Genomic DNA, 20,460 nt, shown 5'->3' on the forward strand with positions numbered 1-20,460 from the left:
TTACTTGTAGATCTTTGGTTCATTTTGAAGTGCAGAAGGTCTCAGAAGCTCAGATATTTTTAGGTGTGTATTGCATATACTTCTAGGTTCTGTCTCTCTCTTTTTTTTAATTTCATTCAATAATTAGCCATTTGTGAATTAAAATATGACTTGTGAAGCAATTCGGAAAAGTTCAGTTCTCATTTGCTGTTAATAAGTTCTACTTTGAAAGATGCGTGTAGTTCTGTTTTATTTTTTTAGATGCCACAGAAATAAATTTGAAAGTCTTCGTGATTCAGTGGTTTAGAGAGGTCTAGTAACTTTGTTCCTGCTTAGGTATACATGTAATAGGATGAGACCACTTCTAGAATGCAGGGAAGTCTTACTGAGACTCTAAAGAATGATTTCACAGATCTATTTTAGAGTGGAATTTAAGAAGCACAATCTCTTAAGTTAAAAACTTCTCTATTTACCAAAAATATTTCTTTTCTTGTGTAGGGATTTCTAGACGTAAGTAACCTTTTATTTTTAATTAACCAGACTATGGCAAGCCAGACTTGCTGTAAGCTGACATTAAAGTATTTCAAAGTAGAAACAAAATGCAGGTTATTCTAAGTGAGGTCACTACAAAGTGGTGAATTCTCAGTCATCTTGAAAGGTTTATATAGGAATTAAAGCTCACTCCAGGAGATATCAACAGTCTGAGAGCTATATGCAGTTTTACAGATTTTTGACCAAATGTGGATATCACAATTTTTGATTGATGAAATGTATTCTGCAGTTTGATGTATTACTTTAGCTGTCTTTTAACCTTTAAATAAGACTATTGCTATTTCTTTTTCTCCCCCCAGGGGCTGCTTTCTTACCTCATCACTGATAGGCACACTTGCGCTAAGCCTTACAATACCTCTGTCCATAATAGCTGACATGTGCATGCAGAAGGTAACGTACTAAATTTGAGCATTATTAACAGGCTAGAGCTGGTGTTTCTTTTAATTCAACGACATTGTTAATTTTAACAACGTATACAACGAACAGTATTTTGCCTCCACTGTTACTTGTTAATAATTAGTGAACTGCACTGTAATTCATCCTCTCTTAATATTCACAGGTATGATAGTTTTTAAGTGCACACTTAAATATATTTGTTTGAGATGCCACTTGGATGAAAAGTACCTAAGTCATCAAAAATTCCTGGTCAAATGCTTTATTTTGACCACACACTTTTCAGAATTACAGAACAACTCTAAGTACAGCACATCTTAATTTAAGACTTTTAGAATTATAAAATTGCTGTTTAATGCATTTCTTGAAAATACTCGGGTAGTGATAAGGAAAAACTAAAAATCCGTAGGCTTATGACAAAGGAATGTAGAAACTGCAAGGCTTAACTATACATTATTAGGTTGGTGTGGACATAAGGCTTCCATTTAAAACTGTTCGCCTTTAAGTTACTCTGATTTCATTGGTATTGAGTTAATAGCTGTGGAAGAACCCTGTGTGTAAAGAAGGCCAAGAATCAGACAATATGAATTTAGAATAGAAACTATATGCTGTTTAGTTTATATTACTCTTCAAGCTGTATAGATATTTTTCTTTTCATGCTGGTGGCTTCAGTTTTAGATATTCAGTCATATGTGAGCTTCAGCTCTGGCTCTGAATATTTGAGTTTAATATTTAATCAGTGGCAATGAACATCAAATTCTTAATTTCATGTGAATAATGTTAATTTAGAATATAATGCATGTATTCAATTACAGTTGTTCGGGTTTTTCTTTTTTTTTTTTTTTTTCTTCTTTCTTAAGTAGAGGTCACATAACTTTCAATTTCTGTTTTCTGAAATCAGGACCACTTCTTGTTTCTGCTTTCAACCTAATTTTTTTTCTAACACATCTGTTAAAGCAAATTTAATCTTTTCTACAGTGCACCTACCCCCCTCCTTTTTTTTCCCCCTTCATCAGGGCATCCTCACGTAGCCCATTATGGATAAACCTTCTGAAAGTGTCTGGAGACCTTGACACTTCTCAGTGGAAACAGAGGTACATCTGCCATGTGGCTAAAGCGTAAGGAGCTCCTGTCACATGGTTGTTTGCATTTCCAGCATTGGTGACACCTGTATTTCATTAATGTTACAGATGTAAAGACAGTCACAAGATGCAGAGAAGATGCAGGAATTTTTAGAAAGCAGGGAGTAAGATTATGAGCCAGAAAAAGTGTTTTCTGGGGTGAAAATGGTGCGTTGGTCAGTATTTGAGCACCTTGGCCTAAATAGCTTGTTACTGAAATACTGAAAGTTCTTTATTGAGATGTAGGTCTTTATGTGACTTAGGAAGCCTTGCAGTCATTTAGTAGCTTATGTGGAGATGGTAGAAATAAAAATGGATAAAACAGTCCAGCCTGAGAACTAACCACACCTTCAAAGGCTAGTTACCCTACAATACTGCTTCTGAAAATTTGGAACAGAGTGATGGCCTTGCTCTGCCAATTACTGCTTGTTTACACTGCTTTGGTGTTCTTCTGGGTCATTTAGCAAATACAGGTTTGCTTAGTTTGTAAGCTCAGTGTAAATACAAATGTGAGAACATATGAAGGGGGAAAAGATCTGACTATAGCTGGAATATAGCTTAAATTGAGTGTTCTCTGAGTAGCGTGTTCACTGAAGCGAACAGTTCATCTGTGATTGCTCAATTTATGATTCCTTTTCAATCATTACATTTGAGTTTCCTTTTGTTTCTTTTGAGGTTTGTGCTTGTTGTACAGAACTTGACTAACTTCTTGTACATAAGTCTTACACTGAGAATATTTCCTGCCAGAAAGAAGGTTTCCTCAGAGAAATGTTTTCACAGCAAAATGTAAATTTTACTGAAGACCTTTGACCTCTGAAAATTTCCCACAGACATTTAATGGAAAAAGGGGATAGGGGGCACACAATATATATTTTTTTCATTTTGACTTCACGTCAGTGTGAATTTTTGAAAACATTTGAGGAGAAAAAAGTCTAAAACTTAAAAGGAAAGCTAAATTGGAAAACACAAGGAGATTCAAGCACTGAATAAGTACTCATGTAACAAATGTAATATACGTTTCATAGTTGGTATTAATTGAATATTCCAACACTGAAATACAGCCTTGCAGGGATTCCACTTATAAAACTTATTATTGGTTAGATAACTGTATTTATGTTGCTGTTAAAGTAAACGCAGTATACACATGGGACAAATTGTAACAAGAGTACAAATACCTACTGAGAGTTTTTAAGGAAATAAGGAAAGATCACTAGCCTTCTCCCAAAAAATTCTCTTCAATGATGTCAAATATCTATATAATATATAAAAGTGTGTGTGTGTGTGCGTATATATGTGTGCGTGTGTATATATTCTCTTCTGAAGTGGTTCATCTAAGCTTTCTTCTGGACTGTGCTGAAAAATGGAATGTGCTTTCCTAATTCTCAGAAAACAATTTCTTCTCTAGGCTGTTTAATCTGAGTAAACAGAGCCCCAGTCTTTCAAGTGAATTTATTCTTCATATACTCATGCAATATTGAGGCATTTGAAATAGCAGAGGCATCTTTAAAGCTTTGTTGGATAACTGTCAGTCCATGTTGTAAACACAAGGGCAACTTAGGTTTTTTAACTCACTTTTACAGTTTATCACTATGTTTCAGTTATTCCATTTGATGTGTATTTGACATTTATAAAAGTACAAATGCATTAGCTATTAATCCAGCTTCTTGTACACCTTGTATTACATCTGCTCTTTTCCTATGCCTTAAATCTTCACCTTCTTTGCATCTCAAGTTCATGTGCTGGCAGCATCTTTCGTAATCTGAATCTTCCTGCCTTTTCCATTTCGCCCTCCGTTCTTTGTTCTTCTCGTTTTCCTCTGTGCCCTGGTTCCTTCTGGTGTTTCTGGTCCGTATACTTGCTGCCTGCCATTTCTTCTAAATCTGTTTATTCTCTCTTTATGAAAAGTTGCTTTGTCTTCAGCTAAGCAGTTGCTTAGACTGTTTTTATGCAGCTGTCCATCAGATGCCTCTTAACACCTCTTGCCATCCGCAGGATTGTAATCGTGAAGGAGATTCATTCTTCTATTTCTTGTTTCTTTTCAAATTCGTATGTGCATTCTGTATTACTGTTGTTCTGCCTGCTGCCCCTTCCCAATGCCTGTTACATACTGTCCGGGTTTCTACTTTTCTGTCTGTTTGGTGCTTTTAGCTTGTATCTTTTTGTATGCTTGAGGGTATGTAAATTTTTTCCAGCTGAACTGTTCAGCATGAAGTCATTGGGAAGCCATTAAGACTTGTCTTGGACAATAGAGTCAGTGTCCTGCTGTGGACAGGCAATGTTTGGAGGCAAATCCTTTACCTAGTGCTTTTTTTTTATTGCTAGTATTAGAAAAACAAATGAATGACCCTAATCAAAGGCAAACCTCTCTGGACACATGAGATGTATGTCTGATAATCTTCTGGTCTCAGACATCAACAGATCTTAAATCAAGCCCCTGCTCTCACCTAAGTCCAAATTAGGTTGATAGAAATTTAAGCTTCCAACTCTGAGCTTTCCAGCTACTGCTTCTGGGCAGCCCTTTGTCCTTACACTACTTTTTAGTTTTTCTTAAGGGAACCTGCGTAAGAATGTGGCTGCATTTAAATTAATAATTTAAAGATTAAAATATGAATATATACAGTCTTCAAATTACTGTAAAATGTTTTGGTAATTATTGAGTATACATAATAACTTTCTGGATCTTTTTGTCTGCAGTAATTGACATAACTGAAGCTTAACAAATTACGAACAAATTTTTAACAACTAGTTAAATATTTCTTTTAGTAACTTCTGTACTGATTAATTTCTGTTAGAAATCAGTGAGTTTAACAAAGGGCTGCAACAATTGTAGTTTGTTCGATTTGCAAGAATGAAACATCAGCACTTGCCATCCAAACTGTACAATTTTTCTTTTAAGTCTTCAACTTTGGATATTTTTCTTCCACAAGGGGGAGCCTTGCTTGTGGTTAATTGATCTGTTAGCCTTAAAGAAGTTGCAAAGGAAGAGTAGTTCTTGCAACCTTGAGTTTTCCAACTTTTTATAATTTTATGTTTTAAACTAACTTGGATGATCAGTTCTGAATACTGGTAATGTACGTAAAGGAAGAATTTAATTCATTTAAATTGGGCAAATAATATTTTTTAATGCAGAGAATTATTGTACATTTTCAGTAGCATAGCCTTTTCTGTGTGCATTAATTTCTGCAATGATCATTCTGTGACATAATGTTCATAGTACATAAACAGGTGCACAGATATTTCAGGTGAGACCTTTTATCCATACTTAACTTTTTGGAGTGTCTCTTATTTGTATCAGTCAAAGAGTAAAACCCTAAAAATGAGTTTTATAATTTGAAAAAACCTTTTTTCGTCTATACCACAGTGGAAACGGTATGTTCTGTTTTAAAGAATATATTAGTAAAGAACAGATAATTTGTTTTAGTAGCAGCAGTGGCTATAGAAATTGTGCCAAATACTTTACAAAAATATTTGTGGTAATATTTCACCCAATTAAAAAGAAGTGAAGCTGCATCTCAAACTTACAAATTATTTTTATAATAATTATTCCAAATACACAGTATACCAATATTTTTCTGCTGTTGAATGAATAATGATTGTGTTTTAATTCCAGGTGCAGTTTTCCTGGTTATTTTTTGCAGGGGCAATCCCTGTATTTTTTTCTTTTTTCATTGCAACTCTCTTGTGTCATTATAACAACTGGGATCCAGTGATGGTGGGAATCAGAAGAATTTTTGCCTTTATCTGTAGAAAACATCGCATTCAGAGGTAGGACAGTCACAAAGTGTAGTCCCATCTCTTCTTTTGCCTTTCTGATATCCTGTACTCTTTAAAGAAAAAAAAAAAAAAAAAGGAAGCCACAATACTCCTGCCATATTTATTTCCATCTAATTTTGTATAAGGATGACCTCTGTGACTAACTTCTTAATAATAGTAGTTGTCAATCCATTTTTGAACCCATAGAATGCTCAAAAAATGCAAAGATTTGAAGTTTGTTCATTTCTTAAAAGAAATTCCCCAGTGGCTGTCACTTTTTTTTTCCCCCTCAATACTTAAATGATAGTTGCTGTACTCAGACCATGCAGTGGAAATTGTAAACTTGAGTATCCTTTATGAAGTCAAGTGGTGTTTTTTGTTTGTTTGGTTTTGTTTTTTTAATGGCTACAGTTCAAACAACTAGTATCCTTAATACTTATGTACTTCATAACAACTAATTTATTATTGCTGCGTGTTTTTAAAAAAAACTGTTTCTTTTAAGAATGCCAGAAGAAAGCGAGCAGTGTGAAAGTCTCATTCCTATGCATAATGTTTCTCAAGATGGAGAAAGTTGCTCATAGGCAAAAGGTATGCTTAACAAAACAAACTTCAAACAATATGATGAAAGGTGAGCAGTAGTTTTTATGATGGTATTTGTTACATACATTTTAACAGAGCCTACAGTTCATCTTGTTCTGAATGGATGGATATAGTTTTGAAGAGTGTTTTCAAAATTATTTAAATTATTACCTCATACAAAGCATTATTCTTACCTTTATACAGTTCTTCCCTTTTTGTTGAGTTGATGGTTTTAAAATGTAAAGTATGCCTTTACCTTAAGGTTTAAATAATCATGCAGTTTGGGTGGCAGGAGGGTGGTTTTGTTTTTTTGTGGGGTGAGGGGAGGGGTAGGGAGATTTCTCTTTATGTGATCTAAAGAGAGAGCCCCTGTACCTTCCAAAGGTTCCATGGAAATGCAATAAACTTTTTGCAATAAACTTGATTTTTCTTCCCGGTACTGTGACTTTGAATAAATTTTACTTTTTTTTTTTTTTTTTCCAAATAATATTGCTAATGGGAAAGGGGGGAAGGTTTGCCTTCAGTGCAGTGCATTACAACAGAGAGTATAGTTCAGAAACTGGAGGTGAGTCAGTAATGCCAGGCTGTTGCAGAAGAGGCAAACAACTTCTTGGGATGCGTGATGAGTCTGCAGGACATGTTGAAGTAATCCTTTCACTCTGTTGAATGCTATTGAGGTTTCAGTTCGAGGTACTGCTGTTCATGGAATGTGGGCCATTTAAGGAAGTTTAGAGGTGATCAATAGACTCCATCACTATAGGTCTTGAAAACATGATTTATCAAGAAGGAGTCTTCATGTTTGTGGTTGACAGACCAAGAATTAAGGTGTTTAAATTCTATTAGGTATTAGGGAAAATATTTCCCATGATAAGGACAAGGAAACTAGAGCAGAATACTTAGAGAGTCTGCAAAATCTAAGAGGAGGTTACACAGACCTCTAACAGGAATGTTACAGATCGTTTGTTGATACTGTCTTGGAGCCTGGAGATGGACTTAGTTCAGGTCCCCTTCAGCCCTGTACTTAGGGACTTTAGTTTTCAAATAATTTATGCAGAATTTTTAAGGCTTACCTGATCAGAAGTGGATTTTTATTTTTCAATGCTGCCTAAATCTAATAAGGAAGTTTAAAATATCCTAACCAAACAGTAATTATGATATGTTTTTAAACTTTGGCACATAAGCGATTTCCTTTACATTTATTAATAAGATGGGAACAAATAAATAGTAATATACCCTTTTTATAGCCTTTAATTTTGTAGCACCAGTAATTCTTTTTTTTTTTTTTTTTTTTTTCCCTCTTAGTTTAAAAATGGAATGATGCCCAGCGAAGAGACAATCTCCTGGAAAGTCCCTAAGGAATCATGTTTCAGTGCCTATTTTGAATTTGTAGTAAAAATAAGAAGTTTCAGTTCTTTTGAAACTCTAAACTTTTCCTCTTTCTGCTTTCATCTGGTTTTATAAATGAACAACTTTACTACATGCATATCGCCATAGGGAGTCTTAGTCCATCTGAGCAACCAACCTGCCTTATAACACTGAGCTGATGAAGTTACTTGACAAAATCAAAAAATGAATGCTGTTAGGTGATTTTCTTTCTTTTTTTTTTTTTTTTAACTCACAATTTTGTTAAATGCTGGACAATATTATTTTTAAAAAATACTTTCAAATGAGTTATGTAAATACGTTTGCAGGTCATCATTTCTTACAGGCTTTCAGATGAAAAGCTAAATAGATACGTTACCTGTAGTAGGTACAAATTAATTTTTTTATGTTGTATAAACTCTATTTGCATATTAATAGAAGAAAATAGAAAAATAATTTATTAAGTGCATTCCTGTAATTGTGGAGGCAGGATCTTTGTACGGTTCTGGAACACTACATATATGGTCTTACTCCATTTTGAGAAGCCTTGTAATTGCAATGGGTGCCCATGTTTAAAAATCTTTTGTTACCTAACAATCTGGAATGTTTAAAATTTTAGCGACTGGTAAAGTGTTTCTAATTACAGTACATCTGGTGTAGGTTCTCAAAATCAACGCTTACATAATCAGTCTGTTTAAAAGTAACCCATCATTAGTCCAAATTATCTAACATGGAAAACTAGGTTAAAAAATGAAAACTTTCATGTGCATAGCTGCCAACTTAAGAAAGAGATCAAATTAATTGCTAAAGTTTTCAGTTAGTGGATTAGCCTACAATAATCTGCTAAACAATATGAAAGGTAAAGATATTTGCATTGTTTTTTTGGTTTTTTTTTTTTCAATTGTATTAATAAATTTATTCTAAAACTTATTCTTGTCCTTATAACCTTTATCTTTCTTCCACTGCAGTATTTCTGTCCTATCTGAGTCTGAAAAGCTATGAATAATTATATTCAAGAATATTTGTTGTTAATCAATGCCATTTTCCAACTTCCAGCCTATAAGACACTTCTTAAACAAAAAAAACAACAATAACAAAAAGTTAATTTTGGATTTGGATTAATTTGAATTTTTTATAGTAATGTAAGTTGGGTATTCAGCTAACAGCATTATCTTCCACATAACAAGACTAGTAATAATGTAGAGGACTTCTGCTATCTTTCCACATAGATATAAAAAAGTAACATATTGCAAATGTGTTTTCAAGTTTTGACCCTCAGTTATGATCTTAATAAGAACAACTGTATGTTTGGTGATAAAACTACTAGTCTGGAGGGAATGCAGGAAAGCAACATACTTACCTGTATGTTTAGAAGGATTTTGATTAAGCCATAGTTAGAATTTAATGTAAAATTCTGTACATAGAGAAGGAAAAATACTGGAAAAATGAACCTGGGGATGATTCTGGTTAGAGAGAAATACTGCATCTTCATGAAATTTTTTCCACAGTTTTTAATATTTTATTACATTACAAATTTCAGTTGTTATCTGAGATGAATAGGAGGCTTTAAGGTGAGATAGTAAATCTCTCTTTGAACACCTGAAATAGGGATTAAAAAAATCTTAAACCCCAAAGATCGTAGTCTCATTAAAGTTACCTGGACATCTTGAAAAATTTCAGATTTTAATTCCCTGAACCTACAAGTAGAGGAGTTTAAATGGTGGTATGTAGAACAAATTTTATATTGACCCTGGTGGAATTTTCAGGGTTTTTTGGTAGGAGGAGTTTCTAGTATTATCTTTTTTTCTAAATTATGACAAATTGGAGGATGTTAACTTTGCCCTTTTTTTTTTTTGTTTCTATTTTGTTTAGAAGTGCTATTAAGGTATACTGGCAAATGTTAATGTCTGTTTTCTTTTACATGTTTGAATCAGATCTATCCTGAGGGTGACAGAGCACTGGAACAGGTTGCCCAGAGAGGTGGTGGAGTCTCCTTCTCTGGAGATATTCAAAACGTGCCTGGATGCAATCCTGTGCAATGTGCTCTAGGTGACCCTGCTTGAGCCAGGGGGGTTGGACTAGATGATCTCCAGAGGTCCCTTCCAACTTCAGCGATTCTGTGATTCTGTGATTCTATCCTGAATATACAATACCAGGCTTTAAGTAAGCAAATTTTAACCTGTTCCTTTATGGCAACCAGGCAGTAAGGGTTTGTGGCATCTGCAAACTAAGCCTGTCAGTGCTTTCAGTTTGCTTTCAGGCAGGCAATTGCAGTATTTTTAGGGGAATGTCACCATACTGTTTTTTGAAATTGGCCATACTGATCGATAGAATTGGAGCTATAACATATAAGGGCAGTTGCCCTTATGTCCATGTTACAAAGTTAAAGATCATCATAGTATCCTCTCTATAACTTTTGTTTAGTGGCATTATTGCATTAGGTAGAGAGTTTTAGAAACAAAATATTAGAGAATATTCTTCTGTCTCAGACTCCAAGAATGTTGAATCATCTCAGAGTTCAGTTAAACTCAAAGTTAGGGTCTGCCCACTGTATTTTGTTTTTCTTTTTGATAAAAAATGTTGAAATCTCTAAGATATTTAATGGCAGTAAATGACATTTAGCAGTCTTTTTGCATTAAATTACAGTGCTTTAAAGAATAAAAACCAAATCAAATTATCATTCCCGAAAGGCCATGGATTTTTAAACAGTGGCGCCCCTGTGGTTACGAGAAATATGTGTTATAATTTTAATTACTGAAGTTATGACATGTAACATTGTTCCTGCATTTAATAGAATGTGATGAGATTTTTCTATAAAATCTTGTGATTTTTAGTACAATAATATTTTATAAATATATTGTCTTATTTGAAATGTAATTTGTGTAGCTCTCTGATGGGTGCTTGATAAATGCACAAGAGATTTAGCTTTGATTCTCAGGTACCGCTGATATAGTGGTGATCTCCGCCCCCCCCCCCCCCCCCCCAAAGTCACAACTGGAATGTGAAGGAGCTCTCTTGTGAAAGCTTTCATTACCCCTGTGTGCTAGCCTAAACTGTCATTGCTCTTGTTTCGTTTTGGGAATGTCTTGATTCTGACTTATTTCTTGTAGGAAGTGCATACACTTAAAAAAAATAATAATAATAACAACACAGGCTTTTCTTTGAATGTCATTAGACGCTTAAAGAGCAGTGATTTCCCATGCCTACAAAATAAGAGAACGAATGCTACATGTGTTGCTCCGTCCAACAGTTTAACTAATTCCTGCAATTCTGTAAGACAACCCAGTATTTTTTTTTCCCTGTGTTTGGGCAGTTTTTTTTTTTTTCTCCCTCCCCCAGGTTTTGGAGCTGTTTGTTTTTTATATATGGAGGAAATGATAGTAATTTGCCAAATGCCATGTAGCAAACCTTAGCTTTCAGGGTACTGATGCATCTCACATAGTTCAATGTACTGTATTCTGCAATCCAGATTTAAGGAAAACAAGGATTTTGGTTTTTCTAGCTTCTTTCTGCTAGGTTTTGGTCATGGCAAAAATGTGTTCCCTACTAGGGGCTGCTGTAGACTTAATACTGGTTCAGCAAAGGACTTAAATACATGTAATATCCAGTACTCAAGAACCTACTTGTAAAATCTGGGGCCCCTGCATGCCCCTGCAGACCCGGAGGGCGCAGTCTGTGTATTGTCCAGTGTGCGCTGCATGGCTCTTGCATGCTGCCCTTCCGCCCTTGGAAGTCGGCGTCGGGAGCGGAGGGTGTCGTGCGTATCTGATCTGGCCTCACGTGCACGCTTAAACTCAGAACCTGGGAGGCCGAGGCACAGCCCGGTGAGCTCGCCGTGTTGCACGTGCTGAAGTACTTTGCTGAAGTCGGGTGTTCAGCAGGGGTATTCTTCAAATGGCAAATCGTGGTGCTGCGAGTGATGCTTGACACAGTATGCTGCTATATGCATTGCATATCTCCATGTAACGTACTAGCGACAACAGAAGAGCCTGTGAATTACTTTTCTTGGTGTGTGCTGTTGCAATTGCCACTGTCTCCTTTGTTATGCCCAGGGTGGCAACATACTGCTATTTACTATTCTGATTGCTTTTAAATAACGTGGTAAAATGATTTCTTTAATTCTTGGTTCCATCTGTCTTCATCTTCAACGTTATCATTCCTACTCCCTACTAAAAAGATCTTCTTATCTTTGGGGAAATTAAGTTATTGAACTTATGGCTATGAGGAGAGGAAAAATGAGCTAAAGCTTAGATATTGAGTGAGTTCACGGACACAGTCCAATTTCACATGGCAATGCGCCTCAGCAAGGCAGAATATTTGTGTGTGTATGTGTTAATAAAGTGGTAAGAAATAGCATACTCAAAAATCAAGAAACAGGAACTAATATTAATATCGCAGTGTCGAGTGATATGGCTAAATACAGGATGGTACTTCTAATCCATTTTCTTTATTTGTTAGAAGTTTTTAATTAGTTACTGTTTCTGTTACAACTGTATGTCATAACATATGTAGTGTCTGCAACTTAATAGCTAAAACTGCATTTAAATGTTGATGATTCTTAAATAGTTTCTGCATGATTTTTTTTTCTTTTTTCTTTTTAATCCAGGATTGCATTAATGCTATTTTCTGTTTTATACAGTTATCTCATGGCATGATTTCTCAGGGAATATGGATGATACTATGCGATGTATGAGTTGGTAACTAATTTGTGATCTTAAAATCAAGTTAAAACCATTTTTAACTTTCACTCAAACATTTTGCATCACATGACTTACCTGTTGAATTTCCTTTAATTTATTCGGTGAATCATGATGAGGGTGATAGAGCATTTAAAGGTGACAATAAAATACGCTTTGCCCAATACTTCATTACTTTTCAGACAAACCTCTTCACAATTGATGTTGCAATTTGTGCATTTTTTTTCCTACTTTATTGTACCATGCACCATATAAATTCATAATTGCACTGCAGGTTTCAAAGCTGCACTCATATGTCATGATATTAACTTTCATGGTCAGACAATGCTGTAGTAAAACATAATCAGATTCTGGGGTAGAGTGCCAATATAAATCTACTAACATAAATATATTCATTTATATCATTAAATTTTTATGAAGTCTGTTAACTTTGGGGATTTTTGTTTGTTTTTCCAGTAAAGTTACTTTGTTGGCTAGACTGGGATTTGATCCAAAGCCCACCAGAGTAATAGACAGCATTAATAAAATTATTGAAATGAAACTCTGCAGTCAGGTTGATCTCTATGCCTTTACAGTATTTCCATCTGCAGTATATCTTTGGAGTAGTTTGCTTTAAGACTTCAGTTATATAAACTTAAGGATTTTAGTGCAGTAAAACATGTTAAGCTGTAACTGGTCATAAAAGGTATTTCCCATAGCCAACATGCAGCTTAGTTATTTAGATGGCGAATTTGTCTTGCTACATAACTCCTTCAAAATCAGCAGGATGAGAGATGTTAATGACTTCACTTGGTTGTTAATACTTCCAGGGGAATTTATTTATCAGTAGTGACAATGATGCATGTGATTACAGCCTTGAGGATCAACTTCCGCTTCACAATTATTTGACATTTCCATTTACTTTCATTTAGCCAAGAATGCAGCAGAGCATTTCCTCTCTATTTAAAGCTACCGTGATTATATTTTGACTGTCCTGATTCTTTGAGTTGTTGTTATAAATCTGGCTTAAAAAAAAAAAAAAGTCTGTGGCAACACTGTGTTTAAAAATTACAAGTGTGATGGTCCTCATTGCCGTGTTTAGACCTGTTCTCACACTACCCTCAGTTAAAGTATTGCATCATTACATTTAGTGTTAGTAGATGACCAGACTTTTTCTGGAACGCCTACCATGATGTGGTCTGCAGGATCCAGAACTTAATCTAGCTTTGTCATTTCCTACTTCTTAAAAGCACGTAAGGCTTTTCTCTTAAAATAAAATTCTGTAGAAAGCAGCTGCTTTGTTCTGTAAGTGCTGTGTTCTTTAACTGTTACTGCATCTTAGCTCCTAAAGTTGCTTACAGTTCTCATTTTTTAATGAACTTCGGAGTGTTTTTGTCTGGGAACGTGCACAAATCTTGTGCATCTTCTACTGAAGAAATACAACTGGATATTGGAATGGCCTCAGAAATCAGAGTGCAGGGATGTTTATATCGTTCTTGACGTATATTCCTGAAGTTGTTCCATGGTTTATAAAAGCACTTTTTATCAACCTGAGGGGCAGTAGCCATTTAGCATAGATCTAACTTTATAATATGCAAAGTACTGTGTTGTCGGTAGATACCCTTCAATGTATTACTGATGTTGCCAGCCACCAAATTTCTTCTTCCTTGTCTCTGTTTCTATAGGTGCTGCCTCTCTCTATCCAAATTTGACCCTTTGCATGTCAGTTAAACTACATCCTCTACCAAAATGAGTAATTAATAAAATATTTTTAGAACCTCCTTCTTTTTCCTTTAGCTATGGGAACAGCAGGGGCCAGACGGACAGTATCCCCCTCCTATGGGACAAGGATAAAAAAAAAGTTAGTTCTTAATTGGAAAGGAAGAATCTTACTGGATAGCATTATGAGATCAGCTGTAAAATCATAGGGGTCATTTTTATAGCACAATTATATATAGGAAATGCTTGCTTTTAACTTGGCAATAATTGTATATTGGATTGATCTCTGTGTATTTAATTTTGATTTAGTACAGAATGTAGATATTTTAAATGTCATCATTTCATACTGAAGCTGAATCAAGCTCTGTGTAAAAATATTACAGGAAAATTTTATTTGGAGAAATAGTGTACGTGCTAAGTAGTTTTTTGTTTATATTCTTGGCTTTATTTGTGAAGTCTTAAAGTCCATACAATCCAGTTGCAAATAAATGCTCTTCCTGTTAATTGAAAATCATGAGAGAACACTTACACAAAGCTGTATTGAAAGCTTAGCCACTGGTTCGGTTGACATTATCTGAGTGAATTAGAGAAGTGTGTGGAGTATGTGGTATGGACATTAGCACTGCACAGCTAAATGAATCTATGTTGTAATGGTTCTTAAATTTGTTCCTCAAGTCCTCTTTGGGATGAGTATTAGTAAAACAAAACTGTTTTTGAAACATCTTTATTTGGATGTTTATACTGATTGTTTTGTTAAACTTTTAAATCTTTGTGTGCACTAAAAGATGCACAAAACTACAGTTAACTGTTTTAATGGTCTTTGTGGCATTAACACTTTATACTAAATTTCAGCTCTGTAATTTGAAATGAGTTCTGCATAACATCTGTAAAGCAGAAGCTACTCTTAAGATTTTATTTTAATAATTAAGACAAAACTGAAGATCATCTTTGTTTGCATGAACTGCTTAGAGTTTTCTGATAATTCAGATGTTTTAAGAGCCCAGCAAGTTCCAGGTATACATCTTCTATGAGATGTCTTAGACATAATCTGTTAACTATTTTTCTTAGTGAGACCAGAACCTGAGTCGCTGATGCGTATTGCATTTGTACTTAAATTCCTCATTTCAGAGTGTTTTAAATATTGATCTGTCTTTGATTTTAAAAATGCAGCATTTTTATCTGATTTCCACTTAATGACAAATATATTAATGCAGAGAAAAACAAACAATCATGACTTGACACAATGATTTAAACCAAGAAAAGAGGATGGCAGTAGTAACTCTGAAATGAAGATGTGTATCTCTTTGGAAACTGTGGCTTCTGGTTCCTTCCTTTCTTCTTCATACCAAATTGGTGTCTCTGTTATTCCAGGTTTATACTGGTGAAGTAAAGACCAGAGCTTCTAAACTTGTTTTTAATAGTAAACCTTGTTTTCTGCATGGAGATTCTTTGTCCTGTCACTTCGTTTTCTGAAGGGATTCAGTTAAATGAAAAGTATAGAATAAGTATTTTTAATTAAAATCAGATTTAAGCTATTGATTATTTTGAAATTGACAATATGAATAGAGATCTAAAGAATAGAAAATATAGGCATAGATTGCAGATATCAAACACTGCTTATATATTTTTAACAAAATCAGTATATGTGCGATTATTTGAAACATGTATAAAGATGAAAGTGGGAAGATTGTTCTTGTGTTGATAGATGAAAAATTTAAATTCTCTTTATATTCAATACCAAAACCCTATAAAAGGGCTAATGGGAAAAAATGTAATGTATTCTGATGAACAGCTTGTGTAATACAATCAATGGGCGTGATGTTTTTGTTCTGTATCATATTTATTAAATGTAAGTAAAACAATAAAGATTACAAATGTTGTTTTCATAACAGGAATAAGTATTTGGTTGGGCTTAATATTTAATATATTTTTATATCATTGCTTAAGACAAATGTAATGGTCACTAAGGGCAGGCTACCTTGGGAGGGTAGCACAGTGGGTAAAAAGAATTTGCCTGGTTAACGCCCTCCTTCTGCCCTTAAAAGCAAGTCTAAGGATGTCTTATTTTACCTCAAGTCAGCTAGAATGTGAAATGCATATAATTTGGTCTCATACTGGTCTTCTCATTAAAGTAATTGGTAAAAAGTAAGTTTTTAAACCATTTCCTCACTGCAGATGACTTTACTTGCTAATATACAAAATATGAAGTATGCAAGAGAAATGTTATGTTTTGTCAGCAGGGGGAGCTACTGTAGTGTCCATCTACTTATTGCATTCCCAAACTTTTGCTTAAGAAATTACATAAGCAGTGAAAAGACCTTAACTCATCTATTCATCATCTTTGATTCTTAGAATTAATCCAGGTACCGACCTTCTTTTGTCCAGCTAAACTTTGTGTTTTTAATTTTTTTTGAAAATCTCTTGGGGATCGTAAGCATTCACCTAAATACTTAATAGAAAAACTAGAAAAGTATTTTGCTTCCACAAGCCCTTCTGAATTTTTTGAATTACCTACAGCTGAACTCTGTGTACTGGTAGAATTGTTTTCACGATTCTGATAATCAGTGTTGCTGCACTGAGTAGTAAGAAGCAGGTTTTGACATCAAAACAAGGATACCTGCTGTGACATATCTAAAACATGCAAAATGTGACAGTGATATTCCTGACGCTGCAGGTAGCAATCCATTAATCTAAAGTTTTAGACAAGGGTTTGTTAGAAAAATTGTGAGCACAGGCATGAAAACTTCAAGCCAAATGTCAATCATAACGTGGAAAAGCAGGAGTGTATAAAATAAATGGTAATTTGGTTGAAGGCTTGGAACTGCATCATGCAAGGAGGGTTCCAGTATGAGCCACTTCACCTTCTAAAATCCACTTGGAAGAGCCGTAGGTTTACCTGTCATTGCCATGTCCTAATGTCTAGAATGAAAACATATAATGAAAAAGCCTGATGTAATCAAAGTAAGTATTTTATGGAAGTTGCTTTTACCAGAACTGCACTGTCTTGTGTATGTTTCATGGCTAGGAAGAACTATGAAATTGAGAACAGTAGGCTTGTGTGGGTTGGGGGAGTGTTTTCTTTTCTTTTCTTTTTGGGGAGGGAGTGTTTTTAACAATAGGCTAATAAATTTAGGTGAGAAACTTGCTTTCTTGGCTGCCTTGGGTAACATTTCTACTCTAAGAAGGGTTTATAAGATTCCACTGAAATTGTCACTTTTATGCAACAATTTACACTTGCCACCAAAGAGGCTTAAGTATCATAGATACCATTTTTGCAATATGGGAAGGTTTTTGTGCTGTCTGCATTTGGGGAAGAACCTTTAAAGATATTTAATATAGCAAAAAATTCTTAGTCAAGACTGTAGTGTATTTCATTATATACTTTTGGGGAGACCTTTTTTAGCTAATTAAGACATAGTTCATCTCTTATTGTTGCCTGGCAAACTATAGGAATTGTGGAACTTGGATTAAAGATCTGAAGTAAGTTTATTCTAAAAAATTCTGTATGCTTGCAAAGGGAACTTGACACCAATGTGTCTGTTCTACTTTCTGGAGGCCTAGTTAATGGTTTTGATCCCTCCATTTTAAGTTATGCAGATATAAATACTTAGAGTTCCTCTTCCATTGTTTGTTCATTCTCTCCCCAAAACATAAACTGTTAACTACCTAAAATTTAACACTTTTAGGCTATATCAGCAGTTCATGAATTGTGCTGAGTGGACAGTTGGCTGCCTAAATGGCCAGGGCAACTGGTCACAGAACCACATTAAAAAGTCTTCTCAACTGAAGTTTTGATGAAGATGTGCGGAGGTCTGTAAGGAATGGTGGGAGTTTGCCAATGGTTTGCCATTGTCCACTAGTCTAGAGCATGTGGGAGCTACTGGGCTAAATGACTGAGATGGAAAGCTTTTTCTTATACACTGTTTCAAGTCTGGGATTTGTATTCCATGAGACTAAAACTTTTTTCCATGATACCTTGGCACCCAGTACTTTTCTGTATATGATGAGAATATTTTTAAAGGTAACAGACTGAATGCAAACCCAGATGTGCTCAAAAGCTAGTACAGGCTATCTAGACTGCTTTTGACTCTCCGGTACATATTTAGGTGATGTATCGATGTATTCTATATCCCCTTATTTTTAGGAGACACTTTTCATACATGTAACTGCCTCTTGCCAGAAGCTCAGTGTCACTTGTTCTTAGGTGAGGCTTAAAGCTTCTGAGAAAGATGATTTAAACTCCCTTTTCAAGCATCGTACTGATGTTTGGAGAAAGTAAGTACGTTGAAGACATTCTACTTGGTTTCAATTTACATCTGCAACCTAAGAATATACCATTTATATTGATTAGAAAAACTTGACAAAGGTTAAGGTTTCCAAGAAACCATCATTGTTTACCTCAAAGTGAACTCTTCTTTCTTTCTTCTCCACCCAAACCCCCTACTACGAGCGTAGGTAAAAGAAAAGCCAGTTCTAGTTTGTGAGGATTGCAGGCTTTGGGAGACTTTTGGTAGTTATCCACTGTGCTACAAATCGCTGTGACATGAAGATGTTCATACCATAAAGATTCCTTAATTACCTAAATTGGCTATTCTTTGTGGGGAACCTTCCAGTGCTTTGTCATTTACTAGGCTTCTTTGATTTAATTACTAGAATCATGCTGTTGATGATGATGAAAAACCCATGATTACACTGCAAGTATGTGTGTTCACACAATGCAAAGGAAGCTTCATAAACATATAAAGGAGCATTTTGGCTCTCTAACGGAGTTCCAATCAGAAAGCATGCCCAGAAGCTCATCTGCCAGTAGTGTCCCTCCCCCCCCTTTTTTTTAAATACCCACTTTGGGGAAGGGGAAAGACTTCAGGTTATGTGCAGATGGCTTTTGGGGCTTTTTGTGGGGTGTTAGAATTCGTGGTGTTGCAGGCGATATTGAATTATTGCAGCAACAGCTGTGGTGAGTCCCATGAGACAGGTTTCTGGCTATGGGGCATGCTATGATCTGGGAGGAATGAAAGAGGAGGAGAAAGTTTTTATGGAAGGAACCACTGATACATGGAGTTTTGTCTCATGAACAGCTTTCCCCAAGTCTTTCTTGCCTTTTTATGCATTTCCCTACTCCCAATGGAGTGTACAGAAAACTTATCCCACTAATTGAGGGGACATCATTAGTTCATAGTATAAATATTTAAAAGCATTCTCTTAAGTGTATTAGTAATTAAACAAATGTGTTTTGTTAAAAAAAACACATTTTAACAAAAGTGCCAGCACTCACTTCTACCACACCTATTCACTGTTGGATAAAAGCTGATATGTCTCCATCTGTCACAGCTTCTTTTGTCACTGTCTTTCCCATAGAGAATTTGCATATGATCAGCCACCAGTGAATGAAAATGAGTCTTGACTTATATAGCCAGTCCTATTTAATTGCAATTGGCTCATTCTTGTAAGCAAGAAGTGCTTAAAAATGAAGTTGGATAGATTCCTATATTCATACAGGGGTATGTCAACCACAGTGGCTTTCAATTGTAGGAAAATATGATCCTGAATAATCTGTTCCTAGAATAGGAGGAAAGAAGGAGATTCCCCTCGAAGTGTTTTTCCAAGGCAATGGTCACCTTCTAAGTCAGTCTACATTCTCATGGATGCAAAGAAAAGCTGCAAAACACCTAAAAACTTAAATGGTAGAAATGTTTTGTTATTTAAAGAAAAAATACTTATTTGCCTTGGCAATGCATGGATTCTACCATAAAATAATACTAATGTTGCTTTGGCTCTCTGCAGAGTAATTCCTCAAAAACAACTAATTAATGTTTTTAATGATATGTCTGTTTGCTAGTACTGGAGTGCCAATATACCTGCTGATCTACCTCCGCCCTTTGCATACGTCTTCTAAAATATCTGCGTTTTATGTCTCCTTTTATAAATTTTTTCTCCTTTTTTTCCTCATAGGTTTGAGAAAAGATTGTTCAGTGTCTAATTGTGCACAAAACCAGCAACGGAGGCATCCTAGCAGTAATATACAGTCACAAGTACAGAGAAGTTGGGGATACTAGCTTTGAATATTTTTCTTGACATATCAGACTTAAAATCTAAAAGTGTATGTGAGTCTTGAGGAAGTGTATCTTCAAGAAAGCTCCTAATAAAGCTTCTTGTTTTCACGTAATAGTATTTGGGAGCTTGCTATTCTGTTTTTAAAGGATATTGTTCCTTTTTGCCTAGGGGTTTTTTTTTCAGTAAGGGATAATAGGTTCAGTTTAAAGGTTGCTGTGTGTAAACTCGGCGCAAAAAGTACTCTAAGGAAACTCTATAATCTTAACAATGCC

At 35.1% G+C, this 20,460-nt stretch overlaps 1 protein-coding gene across 5 annotated transcripts in view; it reads left to right on the forward strand.

The window, feature by feature from the left end:
- The window catches only part of SLC35F5 (solute carrier family 35 member F5), a 42,153-nt gene extending 22,006 nt beyond the window's left edge, over positions 1-20,147 (forward strand). For 2 of the 5 annotated variants that reach the window (XM_067299350.1, XM_067299351.1), the window contains exons 14-17: positions 831-921; positions 5,656-5,810; positions 6,301-6,386; positions 7,680-8,669. In XM_067299350.1, the coding sequence (XP_067155451.1) occupies positions 831-921; positions 5,656-5,810; positions 6,301-6,379 (325 nt within the window). In that variant the 3' untranslated portion in view covers positions 6,380-6,386; positions 7,680-8,669. Of the gene's footprint in view, positions 1-830; positions 922-5,655; positions 5,811-6,300; positions 6,427-7,679; positions 8,670-20,086 lie in introns of those variants that run through there. The other 3 variants (XM_067299353.1, XM_067299352.1, XR_010884608.1) reach the window with 3 other exon arrangements.
- Positions 20,148-20,460: the final 313 nt, after the last annotated feature.

This window comes from Apteryx mantelli, chromosome 6 (genome assembly GCF_036417845.1).
Source record: "Apteryx mantelli isolate bAptMan1 chromosome 6, bAptMan1.hap1, whole genome shotgun sequence".
NCBI classification, from domain to species: Eukaryota; Metazoa; Chordata; class Aves; order Apterygiformes; family Apterygidae; genus Apteryx; species Apteryx mantelli.